Below are 17,784 nucleotides of genomic sequence, written 5' to 3' on the forward strand. Positions count from 1 at the left end.
TGAAAAGCAAAATTGTTTTGAGTGTTGCACAGAGAGCAGGCAAATTGTAAAAACTGCAATGAGTGGGCTGGGTTTAGAGGCAGAGGGTTGGGTTTAGAGTCACTGGGCTGGGTTTAGTGTCAGTGAGTTGGGTTTAGAGTCAGTGGGCCTGAGGTAATTCCGTTAACAGAAGAGAAGGAGAATGGCGTTAGCTCGCACTGTGGTATCTGCTGCCTGGCTGGCCAAGGCAATCAGCAGCGCTAAGGCCGGACCGTTGCGGGTCTTGGACTCCTCCTGGTATTTGCCAAAAATGCAGCGGGACGGCAGGAAGGAGTTCAAGGAGAAGCACATCCCAGGCGCTACCTTCTTCGACTTGGACGAATGCAGCGACCGCTCCGCCCCTTACGACCACATGATGCCCGGACAGGAGCTTTTCTCCCGATACTTGGCCAACCTGGGCATCTGCAACGACACCCACGTCGTCATCTACGATGCCAGCGATTTCGGGCTGTTTTCTGCCCCCCGGGTCTGGTGGATGTTCCGGGCTTTCGGTCACAGCCGGGTGTCGGTGCTGGATGGCGGCTTTATCAATTGGCGCAGGGAGGGTCTCCCGGTCACTTCGGAACTGCAGGACTACCCCGTGGCTGAGTACAAGGCAAAAACCAAACCCCAGGTCAAAAGTTACCAGGAGATCCTGGACAACATCCAGAGCAAACAGTTCCAGCTGGTGGATGCCAGGCCTGAGGGCAGATTCAAAGGCACCGAGCCTGAACCCAGAGAAGGTTCCTTAAAGAGTTTTGTTTTACTTGTTTCATCCCTCAAAACTTATTTCACTATCACATGCAGCTAAAGTTTGCAGCACTTTGCACTCAGGTCCTTTATTTAAATTTCTTCCAACATTTCTGAGGTGGTTGTCAACTCTGCTTCCAGTTGTGAGCTTGTATTTATTGCCAGGAGAAAGTGAGGACTGCAGATGCTGGAGATCAGAGCTGAAAAATGTGTTGCTGGAAAAGCGCAGAAGGTCAGGCAGCATCCAAGGAGCAGGAAAATCGATGTTTCGGGCATGAGCCCTTCTTCAGGACTAGCTGTGTGGGAGGAGATTGAGTCAGTGAGGGGGTAGATATTTCCCTGAACTGATGCATTTTATGTTCTGTTGCAATCATTGCAATTTTAAACAGCTTGCTGTTGCCTCTTGGCAAACCATTACTGTAAGAGTGGAGTCATATCTAGGCAAAGCTAGGTATGCAAGGCCAGTGTTAGTTACCTGTCCCTAATTCCCCTTGAAGTAAATGGCTTGCTGAGTCATTTCCAAGGACAGTTAAGAGTCACCACATTGCAATTGACATGGAGTCATGCATAGACCAAAGCAAGTAACATGGCAGATTTCCTCCCCTGGAGGATGTTAGTGACTCAGAGTGAGTACAATTTATTGGGTTTATGGTCATTATTTCTAATTTACTTTATATTTCCAACGTTATTCATTACATTTTAGGTTCTGCATGCTGTGTGATGAAATTTGAACTTATGACCCAGAGTATTTTGGGAATCTAGATTACAAATCGAATAGCATTACCATAAAACTGTTGTCTCTCTCATGATATAGTTAGCTTTGTTCTTTTGTTGCACTGTAATAGCGTAAGACAGGGTTACCCAGCATGTTCCCCAAAACGTTTGAAAGGCAGACAATACATTTAGTTTAAAGTTGCACTGGGGTCCTACTATGACACAGCTGACGGGCCATATCCCTCGATAAGGTTGTTACAACAGTGCCAAGGCAGCAGACAGAATTACAGATAAACTATTTAAAACAGCCTTGTAAACAGACCTGATGTAAACAATCAGATCTCTGATCAATTCAGTTCACATATTGGAGGTGTTTACTACACTTGCCCTCATTGCACAGACCTTTTGAATATAGGAATGAGATGTTATGTTGAGGTTGTACACAATGTTGCTGAGGCCTCCTCTGGAGTACTGTGTGCAGTTCTGGTCACCCTGCAATGGGAAGGACATTGGGCGGCACGGTGGCACAGTGGTTAGCACTGCTGCCTCACAGCGCCAGAGACCCGGGTTCAATTCCCGCCTCAGGCGACTGACTGTGTGGAGTTTGCACGTTCTCCCCGTGTCTGCGTGGGTTTCCTCCGGGTGCTCCGGTTTCCTCCCATAGTCACAAAGATGTGCAGGGCCAGGTGAATTGGCCATACTAAATTGCCCGTAGTGTTAGGTAAGGGGTAAATGTAGGGGTATGGGTGGGTTTCGCTTCGGCGGGTCGGTGTGGACTTGTTGGGCCAAAGGGCCTGTTTCCACACTAATGTAATCTAATCTAATCTAAAAAATTATTAAATTGGAGAGATTTCAGAAGAGATTTACCAGGAGGTTGCCTGTAATGACTGGATGTTTTTCACTGAAGCATAGGAGTTTGAGGGGTGACCTTATAGAGGTTTATAAAATCATGAGGGGTATAGATAAGGTGAATGGTATGTGTTTTTTTTTCCTCGGGTGGGAATTTCAAGACTGGGACATCTTTAAGATGAGAGGAGAAAGGTTTAAAAAAGACATGGAGGCAGTTTTTGTTTACAAAGAGTGATTCGTGTGTGGAATGAACTTCCAGAGGAAGTGATGAATGCTGGTATAGTTACAACATTTAAAAGACGCATTTAGATAAGTACATGAATAAGAAATGTTTGGAGGGATATGGGCCAAGCGCAGGCAGATGAGACTAGTTTAGTTTGGGATTATGGTCGGTGTGGACTGGATGGACCGAAGGATCTGTTTCAATGCTGTATGACTCTACGAGCAACTCAAACAAATTAATTTGTATTTCTCCTGATAACAAAAATGTGAAACTGCATGTACAGTTCCCAGTTACATGGATCAGAGAAAAGCATTTTGAGCATGCACATTCAAGAATATTGCAGCTCATTACTTGAACAAATGGATATGTGTTGAAGAAATCAGTGAATTATGAACTATTCATATTTACTCCTTGCCTCTACCTGTGCTTGACGTAGAATTTTCTGAGATTATGACACACTTTAAAAAGTTGCTGTTTCATTTATTTTCAGCCATCTCGGTGGTTCTTTTCCAGTGGAGTATTGTGTGCAGTTCTGGTCAGCACTTTACAGGAATTGCTCTGGAGAGAGTGCAGAGAAGATTCACTAGAATGCAGCTGGGGTGGAAGATTTGTCGCTACGAATAAAGATTGGTGAGGCTGGGGCTGTTTTCCTTAGAACAGAGAGAGCTGAGGGGTGACATGATTGAGGTATACAAAATTGGGAGGGGCAGAGATAGAGTAGACAGGAGGAAATAATTTCTCTTGGCAGAGTTCAAAACCCAAGGGCCATAGATTCAAGCTAAGTGGCAGAAGGGTTAGAGGGGACATGAGGAAAAACCTTTTTATGCAGACAGTGGTGGATGTCTCGAGTTTGCTGGCTGAATTTGTGGTGGAGGCAGCGATCCTAAAATTGTTTAAAAAGTACCGTGATTCTGCATCTTAACAGTTGCAAGCTGCAGGGCTATGGACCTTGTGCAGGAGGATGGGATTAGAAAGGGCATCAGGGTGTCTTTGGGTCAGCAAGGACAAGGTGGGTCAAATGGCCTCCTACTGTGCTGTATCATTTCTATGACTCTATGCTAATTGTAGGTAACTGTGGGATGATGATACAGGGTTGGTTTGGGAGTCATCTTTAGCTGGGTGGACATCGTAAGGATTTAGATCTGTTACATTGAGCAATGTTCCAGGATCTGGCAACCTAAGGATTGATGTTCTGCCATGCCCTGATTTTGTCACTGTCTAACTTGACTCCAAGTATTATTCGATTAACATCCTAGTCCACAACTCTCTCCCCACTTCTTCATACTGCTTTCTTTAGTAACCTTTCAAAAAATCCTTCTCGTCATCAACATTGTCCAACTCAAATGCAGTAACTTCAAGCTCTTAATGCAGTTGCTTACCAGCTCTCTCCGGGCACAGCTGTCTATGTAGATTCCCTCTTTCACATTGAGTTTCTTCAGGCAAGTTGTGTCTGTTCTTTACTGTCCATTGTGTCCTTGATCAGTTAGAATTAGCTATTATTGTCACATGTACTCACATGAGTTGAAAAATGTGGTGCTGGAAAAACACAGCAGGCCAGGCAGCATCCGAGGAGCAGGAGAATCAAAGTTTCGGGCATAAGCCCTTCTTCAGGAATGAGGCTGGTGTGCCAAGCGGGCTGAGATAAAAGGTAGGGGGGAGCGAATTTGGGGAAGGGGTGCTGGGAATACGATAGGTGGAAGGAGACCAGTGCCCTGCTCACCCCCCCGCCTTTTATCTCAGTCCGCTTTGCACACCAGCCTCATTCCTGAAGAGGGGCCTATGCCCAAAACGTCGATTCTTCTGCTCCTCGGATGCTGCCTGGCCTGCTGTATTTTTCCAGCACCACATTTTTCAACTCTGGTCTCCAGCATCTGCAGTCTTCACTTTCTCCCACATGTACTCACATGAGTACAGTGAAAAGTTTACAAGGCAAAAATCGTAAGGGGCATGGATAGAGTGAATAGCGAAGATCTTTTTCCCAGGATAGAGGAGTCCAGAACTAGAGGGCATAGGTTTCAGGTGAGAGGGGAAAGATTTAAAGGGAACCACCTTTTCACACAGAGGGTGGTATGTGTATGGAATGAGCTACCAGAAGAAGTGGTGGAGGCTGCTGGAATTGCAACATTTAACAGGCACCTGGATGAGTATATGAATAGGAAGGGTTTAGAAGAATATGGACAAGTGCTGGCAAATGGGACTAGACTAATTTTGGATACTTTGCTGGCATGGACAAATTGGACCAAAGGGTCTGTTTCCGTGCTGTGCAACTCTATGACTTTTAAGTTGTCATGGCGCCATCTTAGGCACCAAGTTATCTATAGATTAGAATAGATTATATTAGATTACTTACAGCGTGGAAACAGGCCTTCGGCGCAACAACTGATTCTTATGTACAAATTCTTAGGGAAGAAAAATGGAAAAATAAAAAAACAAAAGTCCAGCAATAAATTAGAAAAAACAAATAACAGTTCAGAATAACAGTCCTTCCAACTCAGACTGCATCAGGCTTCACCTCAAGGCCAGGAGTTCAAGCTGAGGCTGGGTTCCAAGCTGGCTTTCACCCCGGATGCTGCCAACACCGCCCAAGATGGGAAATAGAAAGAAAAAGGAAAGTGACAAGAGAGAGAAAAGGTAAAGAAATTGACAGGCTCCAGCTCACAAGTCCTACTCTGCCACTATTTGGAGACAAATTCCTGTCAGTCTTTGTTGTTAAAATGTGAAGGGGAATATTGGGTGACAAAACAATGGTAATTGAGCAGGTGGTCCTGCATCCTGTACTGTTTTGTCTTGGGGTCCAATTGTCCCACATTTCTATAGCAGTGACTGGGAGGTTGCTAGGAGTGGTGGTGATCTCTTTTTGTCACTGCTTATGCATTTGTGCTGTGTGTGTGTAGGCTGGGGGTGATCAGTCAGTGCCTACGTATATATCTGCTCTGTGCGTGAGAGGTGGAGCGGGTCAGTCCCAATCTTTGGATGAATTTAGGAGAAGAGACTGCTGATTGTGGAGGTTGAGCAGGACAGAGTTGGAGAAAGTTATTTGTGTTGCAGTGAGCCGCTCATTGTATGTAGGGAGAAGACATCTGACCAGATTGAAGAGGTAGACTGTCAGTAAAGTGGACATGGAACTGTTCCTGATTTTATTTCCTCAGAGCTGGTGACCCTGGTTGATTTGCTGTCTTGGTCAATGGGATAAAAGTTTGCTGTGTTGTTTGGGAAAGCATTCACTCCTTCCATCTCATGCTAGCAGATTCTGTGTGTATAAGCCTTTTATCAAGTAAGTAAATAGTTGTCTCCAGTGTTTGCTAGCACTTGGTCTGTACTCATGGTGGAACCAGTCTTTGGAAATTGATGGAATTATCTAGGCTTTGGCACCAAATGAGAATTACCATGTTAGCCATTTTAGGTTTGATGAAGTTTGACGCATTTTCTTAAGTTGACAATTTAGCAGCGAAGATGGCACTGTCAACCTTGTGTTTGCCGATTTGAACCCAGACATTTTGGTGTCATTTCCTGTCACAAGTGTCTTCTCTGGTAACATTCAGCGGTACATGACCACCTGTCACCATTTATATATTTTTCCTTCGGTGTATTTTCTGCCATCTAGAATCATCTTTAATTCAGCAAGAACTGATGTTGCAGATAATTCATTAGACTTTCTCCAATCAGACCTTGCAGAACACGCTACCTGTTTTTGAATCTCATTGATAATTTTGGCTCCAAACTCACTGGAATCTGGTTGTTTTATTCACTTGCTGAAAAAAATCCTAGCCTGGGCATGAATGACAGCAGCAGACACATTATACCCTCAGCTTTCTGCAGGGTGAGCTATGTGTGTGACAGTCTTGCTGAGAACTGTCTTGTTTTCCTTTTGGGTGTCCTTTCTTGCTTCGCCACCTGCGTCCATCGATTTCCATCAACAGTCTCTTCAACTTCTCTTCATCTTTATGTAGGAAATGGGAGTAGGAGCAGGCCCATTGAGCATGCTGCATCATTCAACTAAATCGTGGCCGACCTTTTACATAAATGTCATTCACCCATACTATTCCCATATCTCTTGATGTCTTCAATATCTAGAAACCTATCAATCTCTCCCTGTTTTGAATATACTTGATAGCTCAGCTATCTGTAAAGCATTGCTTCAGCAATTCCCATTATTTTTGAAACAAATTCAAAGAATCTCTACAATGCAGTTAGAGATCATTGAGCCCATCGCAACTACACTGATCATCTGAAGAAAATTCCACACAGACCCATCCTCCCTAACCCCGTAACCCCACATTTATCACAGCTAATCCATCTAGTCTGCACATCTTTGGACACTAAAGATAATTTAGCATGGCCAAACTGCCCAACGCACATCTTTGAACTATGGGAGGAAACCAGAGCACCCACTGAAAACCCATACAGACATGGGGAGAATGTACATACACTGCACACTGGCCAAGGTTAGAATCGAACCTGGGTCCCTGGCGCTGTGAGGTGTTTGCATAGTGACTGCCTTGATGCGGTTGATTTGGGCTTTTTTCACATTTAAGATATTTTTCTTTTGTGAGTCAGTGGACATGATTGTATATGGATTGTTCTCTGACAACAAATATGGGGCTGCAGGGTTAGGGAGGATAGATCTGCATGAGATGCTGATCAGAAGGTCGGTGTAGACTTGATGGGTTGATTGTTGTCTGATAATCAGCACAAGGACAAATGACTTTATTCTAAAAACAGTTTTCAATTATGATGGGCAAATTTCTCTGATTAATCCCCTTAATTAATCCATGGTTGCTATTGTATTTATGTTGGCTGGTTTTAAATCTGAGTTTTACATCAAAAAATAAATAACTGAATACATTACTATAAACATTACATTTCTTATTTGTTCAAATTCATTTCTGTACATAAAGTATGACCCAGAAATAAAAAAATTGACTATTGGCCATTTTATGGAATTGCTTGTTTGACCTGCAAATCTGTACTATAGCAGGCTGTGTTATGTTGGGGCCCCCAGTGTGATATTCATTGCAATTTGACAAGTATAATGCCTGATCTGTGCAGTGTTTTATTTACTTTTAATAGCAAAATGTCCCAAGATTCTTCATAGCTGGTTGTGTTGAGATTATACGGGATAGTGGTGGATGGATTTGTTTTAAAACCGCGCACAAAATTGTTGTTCCATCCAAATCAATTGACATGTCCCTGGGCTGTTGGTTAAGCAACCATAAAACTTTAAAACAGTTACATCAGCTTCCAGAAAACAGTTTTTCTAACGCTGAGTTGTTGCCTTCATTTTAAGGCGCTGTGCTTTTCTCAAAGCCATGATTATTTTTTGGAAATATATTTCTACATTTTTCACAACATTTATAATTGCTACATGGTATGAGATACAAAGCATCCCAAGCATGGCAGCTAGAATCACCCATTTTAAAATCCATTTACTTGAGGAAACACATTATCTTAACTCATTGCTTCACATCCTCTCCTTAAAATCTTGATTAAGTTGAGCATATTTCATGTAGACTGATGACTGAGTCAGATGGATCTCCACATTCATCCTGCTGGGACAGGGTTTCCCAAAGTTTAGGTTACAACTCCCAGTGGGCTCGCTAGATGAGATTCTGCGTCATGAGCTCCAAGTCAGCAGTGGTTGCTGCGGAGATCCAACCAAGTGATATGAGCTGAGAGGGACCTTTCAACACCCCTTTTATTTTAAAATGGTGGATATAGCCAAATTTACCAAACCTCTGAGGTTGATTCCTTATAATTCTTCCTCACCCTAAACCCAGAGCCTGCTTAGGGATCATGGTAATTCTGAAGCCTTAAATGGGGATTTCACTGTGGAAAAACACTCGTGAAACTTTTTTGTGAGGACACTAAACCTCTCTCCATCAACACTGTTGCTTTGCCCTCATTACCTCTTCCAATTGCTGTTCTGTCCTCGTTCCATCAATTCAGTTAACACTTAACACGTTCAGGTTCCTTTTCTTCTGCTGCCAGACGAGCAATTTTCTTCATATCTTTGCAACCTTGCACTTGCATTAATAGTTCAATTAATTTACTTCAATTTCAATTTGAAATCATGATTTGGAGATGCTGGTGTTGGGCTGGGATGTACAAAGTTAAAAAATCATACAACACCAGGTTAGAGTCGAACAGATTTATTTGGAAGCACTAGATTTTGGGGCGCTGCTCTTTCATCAGGTGGTTCTGGGGTATCTGATCGTAAGACACAGAATTTATACCAAAAGTTTGCAATGTGATGCAACTGAAATTATATATTGAAAAAGACCTGGATTGTTTGTTAAGTCTCTCATCTGATGGAATGAACAGGTTGGTTTCAGTTCTTTCATTTGTCAATCACAGAACATTTAAAAGTTACATTCTCAAGTGAACTTTAACAACTGTCATGTCGGCCCAGATAATGCATTTAAGGTATGAGCTGCCCTGTGTGAGACTGTCAGTGCCACAATGGTCAGACTGATTCTAATCTAAAAAATGGATTGACAGAATCCTACATAGATTCATGCAGTTTTTGAGCAAAGTAAAATGTAATTCTGCAAGTACAAATTCACCCCACAAACTTATATGTATGTGTGCATGTGGGCGTGTGTTGGGTGGGGGTGGTGAAGAGTGTCTGTGAGAGTGTGTGTGTAAAGGGTATAAATCTGTGAGAGGGTACATGTGGGAGTGTATGTGTAGGAGTGTCTGTGTGTACATGTCTGTCCTTGTGTGTGTGTGTGTGTGTGTATAGTGCAATGGGTCACCTGTAATGTGACAGGAACTTTTCATTGTTATCTGTCCCAAAGTCTGCCTTGGAGGACGGACACCCAAAGGTCCAAGGCCAAATGTAGTGTTCTGCGAATGGGAGGGAACACTCCTGTCTGTTGATTGTTGTGCGACAGGAGTTTCGGGTGACAGTCCACCTTGGAGGAGGACGTCGGGACAGGCAACAAGAAATGGCTGAGCAGAGGCTGATAGCTAACTTTGGTACCCATGGGGATGGCTTCAGCCAGGACTTTGGGTTCATGTCACACTACAGGTGGCCTCATTGCACTATACACACACACAGACAGATGCAGACACTCCTACACATACACACACCCCTACAGGTCCATACACTCACGCGGACCCTATCTCAGATGATCATACATACAATACATACACTCATACATACATACAATACATACATACATACTCTCACATGCACCCTCTCACCGACTTATACCCCTTTACACTCACAAACATACACACACTCTCTCACAGACATTCATCACCCCCCAAACACACACCCACATGCACACATACATATATGTTTGTGGGGTGAATTTGCACTTGCAGAATTACATTTTACTTTGCTCAAAAACTACATGAATCCATGTAAGATTCTGTCAATCCATTTTTTAGATTAGAATCATTAGAGTGGTGCTGAAAAAGCACAGACGGTCAGGCAGCATCCGAGGAGCAGCAAAATCGACGTTTTGGGCAAACACCGTTTCCTGATGAAGGGCTTTTGCCCGAAACATCGATTTTCCTGCCTCTTGGATGCTGCCTGACCGGCTGTGCTTTTCCAGCACCACTCTAATCTAGACTCTGATTTCCAGCATCTGCAGTCCTCACTTTTGCCTTGTTGATTTTAACCTGACTATTGTGGCACAGACAGCCTCACGCAGGGCAGCTCACACCTTTAAATGCATTATCTGGGCTGACAGGACACCAATTGTTAAAGTTCACTTGAGAATGTAACTTTTAAATGTACTGCGATGAAAGAACTGAAACCAAAATTTCATTTGAAAAGATGAAAGACTTAACAAACAATCCAGGTCTTTTTCAGTATATAATTTCAGTTACGACACATTGTAAACTTTTGCTATAAATTCTGTGTCTTACGATATTATACTCCACAACTACCTGAAGGAGCAGCGCTCCAAAAGCTAAAGCTTCCAAATAAACCTGTTGGACTATAACGTAATGTTTTGTGATTTTCAATTTGAAGTGATCTGTTTGTTTCATGAGTGATTATTTCAACCATTTTCGTCTTGCAACAATTGTTCAAATTGAACTTTCTTCCAAAACCTTTCTTGTACAGCAAATGGATACCCTTCATTTTTCTGTCTGAAACAGTTGAGTGAAAAATTCATTGTACAAAGTTTGTCTCTGTCAACTGCAGAGTAAAAAATGGGCAAGGGCAGTCAACAGCTAATTGCAATTGAGACAAGGTGCACGGAAAGAATAGTTGCCCAGAATTGTATTGGCTGCTAAAATCAAATGGGATGCCCCCCATCCCACCCTTGCTTTAATTCCTTTGGTGTATGTAAACGATACAGATTTATGTTATACCCTAATAAAGAGGAATATTCTATGATATTGTGGCTCAGCAGTTAGCACTGCTACCTCACAGCGCCAGGGACCTGGGTTCAATTCCAGCCTCCGGCAACTGTCAGTGTGGAGTTTGCACATTCACCCTGTGTCTGTGTGGGCTTCCTCCAGGTGCTCTGGTTTCTTCTTACAATCCAAAGATGTGCAGGTTAGGTAAGTTGGCCATGCTAAATTGCCCATAGTGTTAGGTGCATTAGTCAAGTGTAAATATGGGGAATGGGTCTGGGTGGGTTACTCTTTGGAGGATCAGTGTTTCCATGCTGTAGGGAATCTAATCTAATATGCAAATAAGCTGGTATTCAGATGTCATCCAGGTGTCTTATCACTACCATTGCATTGGTAACTGAAATATAGTCATATTGAACAAAACCTACAAATTCCTCCAATGCCTAGAACACTCAGTCTGCTCCACACATTGCAATCCCCGGTATGGAGGGATTGATTTAGGAACAAAGTTTGAATTGGTTGAGACTATACCCATTAGAATTTAGAAGAATGAAAGGTGATCTCTTGGAAACAAGTAGGATTCTTAAGGGGCTTGACAGGGTAAATGCTGAGAGGATGTTTTCCCCATTGTGAGAGTCTTGAACCAGCAGGCATAGTCTCAGAATGAAGCGGGACTGATTTAAGACTTATTTAGAGTCATAGAGATGTACAGCATAGAAACTGACTCTTCAGTCAATGTGTCCATGCCAACCAGATAGCCTAAATTAATCTAGTCTCATTTGTCAGCATTTGGTCCATATCCCTACAAACCATTCCTATTCATGTACCCATCCAGATGCCTTTTAAATGTTGTGATTGTACCAACCTCCACTACTTCTTCTGGCAACTTGTTCCATACACGCAGCACCCTCTGTGTGAAAGAGTCGCCCTTTAGGTCCCTCTTAAATCTTTCCCCTCTCACCTTAAACCTATGTCCTCTAGTTTTGGACTCCCCTGATGAGGGGGAATTTCTCCTGTCAGAAGGTTGTGAGCCTGTACAACTCCTTTCCGCAGAGAGCTGTGGGGACAGAGTCCTCATGTATATTTAAGACTGAAATAAAGTCTTCATCAGTCAGGGAATGAAGAGTTATTGGGGAAAGGACAAAAGGAATGTTGGATCAGCTGTGATCCTTCTGAATGGCGGAGCAAGCTTGCGGGCCTGAACAGCCTACTCCTGTGCCTGTTTCTTTTGGATTTATTTCTTGACGACCATTTTAAAATTTGACCAAAGAGTAATGTTTTGAGCAAAGTATAAAATTAAAGACATCTTTCCCTGTTTGATACAAGATATAATTTTTTTTTAGCATTTGAGTCTCTAATATTGTTGGTGGGAAGATAAAGCCTTGACAGACAAGCAGAAACTTACTATGTGCTTATGGATAACATCACACCATGGGTGTTTCTGTTCATTAATAATCAACTTCAAATATTTGCCTTCATTATTTCTGGACCTCATTTTACCCATCAATGCATGCCCTTTGGTTTCAAACACTTTTTTTTATTTCTACACTCTATACATACAAATAAACACACACACTCTCTCCATGTTCTTAGATATTTTCAATCTTGCATCTCTAGCAGCATTTACATATTTTGGTTCCGGCACACTTAAAGACATTCTTAAACTCTCTTCACTTTGTTGGATCTATCCTTCTCACCAGAAGGCCTTTAATTTCTCACTTCTTGTAATCCATGCTCTGGTCTGCTGTTCAGTGCTGAGGTACCTTGGGACTTCTTGCTGTCTTAGTTATGTAAAACTATTCAATGAATCATTCCTATCCTGGGAGAATGTTGTTCCGTATTCATAACCAAAGAGTGAACAGGATAGAGGCACGGCCCCTGGCTTATCATAAGGTTTTAAGACTTCTGACATTTTCTTTGCTATGGATGAATGAGTTTGTGATTGATTGCAGACACCTTGATTTTTGAAAGAAACATAAACTGAGACCTTGTCTCCATTTTGGGTGGATGTTAAAGATCTCCAAGCATTATTAAGGGAAGAATAGGCTCTCTGTTGGATTTCCTGAAGAAGGGCTTATGCCCGAAACGTCGATTCTCCTGTTCCCTGGATGCTGCCTGACCTGCGCTGTTCCAGCAACACATTTTCAGCTCTGATCTCCAGCATCTGCAGATCTCACTTTCTCCTCTCTGTTGGTGTCCCAGGGCTAGTCAAATAATTCAGTTGTTTACCTGCTGCTGTTAACAATGCAGATAGGAGCTGCCTGTTTCCAACATCAATGACTTGTACTTCTATTGACATTGAGATGTTATGACAGGCAGTGTATAAGTACAGACTTGACCTTTATTCTCTGGTTCATAAGAGCTGAATGCTATGCCTGGTCACTAGCAGCATTTCCACATTTGGTTGGGGTGGGGATGGTTTGTGAATTAAACTGTTCTGCCCCCAAGATTACTGGTGATGTGAAAGTCTAAGCAGGACCGGTATTTAAATTCTGACAAAACTCTAATGTTTAATATCCATGTTTTTACAGGCTAACAAATGGAATGCTGCAAATGATTGACCATATGTTCAGAGGTCACATGTTTCCATGATGTGATATTAACTTGTTTCAGTTCATTTTATGAGAACATCTATAAAATCATTTTTTGTCAATCAGATTGTAAAACAATCATATATTGAAAGACACCATTGAAGTCAAGAATGACTTCAAGAATGTTTGATTTAAGAGATCTGAAGGTATGGATTCTGAATTGTCCTATAACATATTAACTTGGCAGTGGAGGCCCACATCACACATAATGACCATATTCAGTACTACAACAACAATGCATTGTTTTACATTGCTTTTCTAAGCAACCAGGGTACTGGAAGCTCATCACAACGGGTTTTCAAACCAAGTAATTCAGAAACCTGCGGCAGTAAGGATAATCTATTCCTGATGTGTATATACACTCCCCCACCCTCAGTTATGTCAATCCAGGCAGGTGACTCACAGATTAGCAAAAGCAAATATTAAGGGAAATCTCAATTGTACTAGGTTCCCAACTCCTGAAATCTGGACTTGCATTTATTTAGAATCTTTCACAAGCACAAGCAATCTTTTCAGCCCCACTGAAGTTCTTTTGAAGAAAGGTCAGCATGGGAAAGTGGTCAAAAAGTGTGGCGCTGGAGAAGCACAGCAGGTCAGACAGCATCCAAGGAGCAGGAGAATCGACGTTTCAGGCATAAGCCCTTAATCAGGAATTCCGAAACGTCAACTCTCCTGCTCCTCATACACTGCACTTTTCCAGCACCACACTTTTCGACTCTGATCTCCAGCATCTGCAGTCCTCGCTTTCTCCCAGCATTGGAAATTAGCAAATTTAGTAGTGCAGAGTCAATTTCTACAAACCACAATGTGATAACGACCAGATAATCTTTTTCACAATCTTGAGTGAAGGATAAATACTGAGGGTGATTCAACAGGATGATCAGCCAAGGCCAAAGAGTTAAAACCTGTTTCACTCAAAGGATGAACACCTCGTCTTCCAACATTAAAAGAAAATTAGAAGAGTAGATTGGATAAAGTAAAAGGTTTTGGTTCAATATTTCAGAAACCTGTTAACTTTTAGCAAGACATCTGAACAAAAATTGAAGACAGGTTCTGAGAACAATCGTAGAGTATTTGTCAGGATGCTAGTGAGATTTGTGTAGCATTTGACTGTTACTTACATATGTGATTTCCTTGAATTGGGTTGGGTTTCCTTCAATTCACACTTTTTTTTATTTATCTTATTTCTCAAGGTATTGAACCTGGGCACATCGCCAATAGTATCAATATCCCCTTTAATACCTTCATGGATCCAGAGAATCTCAGGATGAAGAGTGAAAAGGAGCTGCAGTGCTTGTTTGAGGATCACAATGTCGACCTGAAGAAACCACTGGTAGGAACCTGTGGCACCGGGATCACTGCCTGCTTTGTTGCCCTTGGTGCCTACCTCTGTGGGAAAGAAAATGTGATGATCTACGATGGCTCCTGGCAAGAGTGGTTCACCCGAGCTGACCCCAGTCACATTATCTCGGAGAGAAAGGAGAAAGTCAAATAGGCAGCACTGAAAGCAATGTTTAAGATTATACAGTTCCCATTGTCAAGATTAGTAGATAATTTGAGAGTCATTCTTATGTTCTATTTGACTAGCTAAGGAATCTATCTTTTATTGTGTTGGAGATAGGAGCCAAGCAGCTACTGTAAAGGTTTGATCTGTTCCCTATTTGAAGGGCCCTCTGCACACTTAGCAAGTGTTCTTCTGGCTATTGATGGCAACAACAGGTGTAATCCTCTTTTGTGATGTTGTTTCAGTCACAATTGAGTATTTCTCAAGTGATTTGCCTGGAGACTCGACCTTTTTCACAAGATGCAGAAGGGTGGTCTCGAACAGCTCTAAGTGCTGAGTCAGTGTTAGAATGGTAATGGGAGATGCATGACCATGAAAGGAAATGAAGCCATTTCTGGGGAAAGTTTGTCACTTTCCAGAATCATTCACAGTTTTGTTTCTTGTCATATTTGTTTGGGGCACTACGTTGTCATTTCCTGAAGATGCTGGACGTGCTGAGGCTGAGTGTCCACTGAGTTTCAAAATGTTTCTCACAGTGATTTACTCCTTGAATGCAGTGACTGCTCTGTGTAGCCAAGATTTCAAAGTGAGACCAGATGGCCTTTGATGAGTATAGGATGTCAGAGTTGAAATAAGTCTGGTATTTCTTCCCTTTCTAAGTGAAAATCTTTATTATTGAATCAAAGTTCCTCCTGTTATTAACATTGTAAACTTTAAACTCTCTCAGCTTATACAACATCATTTGTGGATTAGGAGTTATTTTACTTATGCTGCACCCAACAGTGTGAGACAAATGAAGGCTAAACCCCTGTTCTAAGTCATGCAACTGAAAACAGAAAACTTTCTCCTCAGCATGGAAGAAATTTAACAGAAAGAGTAATACTTGGATAAACCCTGCGTCCTGTCTGGAATTGCTTCATAGATTCTGAGACTAGCTTCAGAGTGAATGTGTATCTCATCTCCAGTTCTGAGTTGTTAAATTGGGAATGCTCCGATGTCAATGAAGTTGACAGTAAAGTTGGTCTGGATTGCAGAATAAATAGCATTTGTATTAAATCTGGAGTTTGCATGCAGTGGCCAATTCCTGGCATTGCAATGAAACCTGTTTCTTTCAATAACATTCTGAACATTTTCTAACACCCATGTTCTAGCTAGTTATCAATCTTTGTACACCCAGTACATACCAAATGTGCCTCTCAGTTTTCCACACAGGTCAAGTGTGCCGTAATTCAGATTTAGGAGATGGAACATTGTACAAAAAAATCCTTCCCCATGTGCCTTACTGCAATTAAAAGAAATAATGCTCCAGGAGTTGGCTACTTAACACTGAAGTAATTTTTGCTACTGTAACAATTTTCCCTCTGGCTACTTAAAATGTTTTTAATTAAAATCTTAAGAAGAATTTCAAAGGATTTGTGAGACAAATGTGTTAAGCTATCTTTAGAGCACCTTATTCAAGAAGAAATGCGGGGATTAGTATTACTACACAAATCTGATGAATTGTTTAATGTACTTGAAAATACAGAGTAAGTATGATACAATGAGCAATATGAAGTATTCATTCAGGTCTGTAACAGACAAGCAACTGGGTTTGCAGCAACAGTGCATGGCACAGCAGTGTTGTGGCTTCCTTTCCCTGAGGTTTTCAGTGTTGCACTCTACATTCAGTGTATCAGTTGCATGTGTCGAGAAATTCCTGTGCATTACAATGGGGAATGTGGACAAAAAAAAATAGACAGTGGAATTTTCACCAATGGAGTCTACCTTGGTTAGTGGGCTTGGCTGTGGGTTCAACTTGGGGAGAAAGTGAGGTCTGCAGATGCTGGAGATCAGAGCTGGAGATGTGTTGCTGGAAAAGCGCAGCAGGTCAGGCAGCATCCAGGGAACAGGAGAATCGACGTTTCGGGCATAAGCCCTTCTTCAGGAATGGCTTATGCCCGAAACGTCGATTCTCCTGTTCCCTGGATGCTGCCTGACCTGCTGCGCTTTTCCAGCAACACATCTCCGGCTCTGATCTCCAGCATCTGCAGACCTCACTTTCTCCTCAAAGATTTCAACCTACTGCGAATCCTCTTACAAGGATGCCTTCCTTGAAGAAGCTCTCTTCCTCCCTCTACAAAGATTTCAGTGAGTCCCTCTCTCACTGCACCCCCCAGGTCATCTCCTCTGCACAGAAGCTCTTCAGCCACATTCTCAAACAGACTCGCTACCACAGCCACATCTCCTTCCTCAGCACCTGCCATTCCTGAAGAAGGGCTTATGCCCGAAACGTCGATTCTCCTGTTCCCTGGATGCTGCCTGACCTGCTGCACTTTTCCAGCAACACATCTCCAGGTGTGGGTTCAACTTCCACTCCAACAACTTGCAGTACAAAATCTAGACTGATTCTCCAATGCAGCATCCGAGGAGTGCTGTGCTACCAGAAGCGCACTGTTTCTAGTGAGACATTTAACCAAAGCCCTGACTATGCTCTTCGATGAAAGTGAGATAAAAATAAACAATATTTCAGCTTCAGGCCAATAACTTTTCACTAAAAGAAGTGTTAACACTTTTTGTAGGTTAGTTGTTAATTGTGTCCCTGACCCAATGAATGTCATATGTAATAATTTCAATAAAGTTAATTCAGTTAAGTAGTTTTATCTGACTCCTTTTTGAATCAAAGATCAGAAATATAATATGTCTTTCCTCTGTATTTTGTGTTGAGGGGGAATCAGAACATTGCAATAAAGACCATTCTTAGAAATGGGTTAGATGTTACTGCAGTTCATTTGTCCATCTGTTATCCTTGCTGTCAAGACATGTAACGGTGAAAAAGGTATAGG

At 42.2% G+C, this 17,784-nt stretch overlaps 1 protein-coding gene across 1 annotated transcript; it reads left to right on the forward strand.

The window, feature by feature from the left end:
- Window positions 1-17,719, forward strand: LOC122542258 (3-mercaptopyruvate sulfurtransferase-like). The gene is made up of 2 exons (XM_043679809.2): window positions 1-761; window positions 14,652-17,719. Exons 1-2 carry the CDS (start codon window positions 182-184, stop codon window positions 14,951-14,953), a joined length of 882 nt encoding a protein of 293 aa, XP_043535744.2. The 5' UTR covers window positions 1-181; the 3' UTR covers window positions 14,954-17,719.
- The last annotated feature ends 65 nt before the right edge of the window (window positions 17,720-17,784 follow it).

Source organism: Chiloscyllium plagiosum, unplaced genomic scaffold, assembly GCF_037043375.1.
Source record: "Chiloscyllium plagiosum isolate Xiang-an unplaced genomic scaffold, Cpla_swu_hap1 HiC_scaffold_33, whole genome shotgun sequence".
Taxonomy (NCBI): Eukaryota; Metazoa; Chordata; class Chondrichthyes; order Orectolobiformes; family Hemiscylliidae; genus Chiloscyllium; species Chiloscyllium plagiosum.

Coding starts and splice junctions, on each gene's coding strand:
- LOC122542258 (XM_043679809.2), top strand. CDS start 182: ATGGCGTTAGCTCGCACTGTGGTATCTGCTGCCTGGCTGGCCAAGGCA. Junction 762..14,651: donor CGAGCCTGAACCCAGAGAAG/GTTCCTTAAAGA, acceptor TTATTTCTCAAG/GTATTGAACCTGGGCACATC.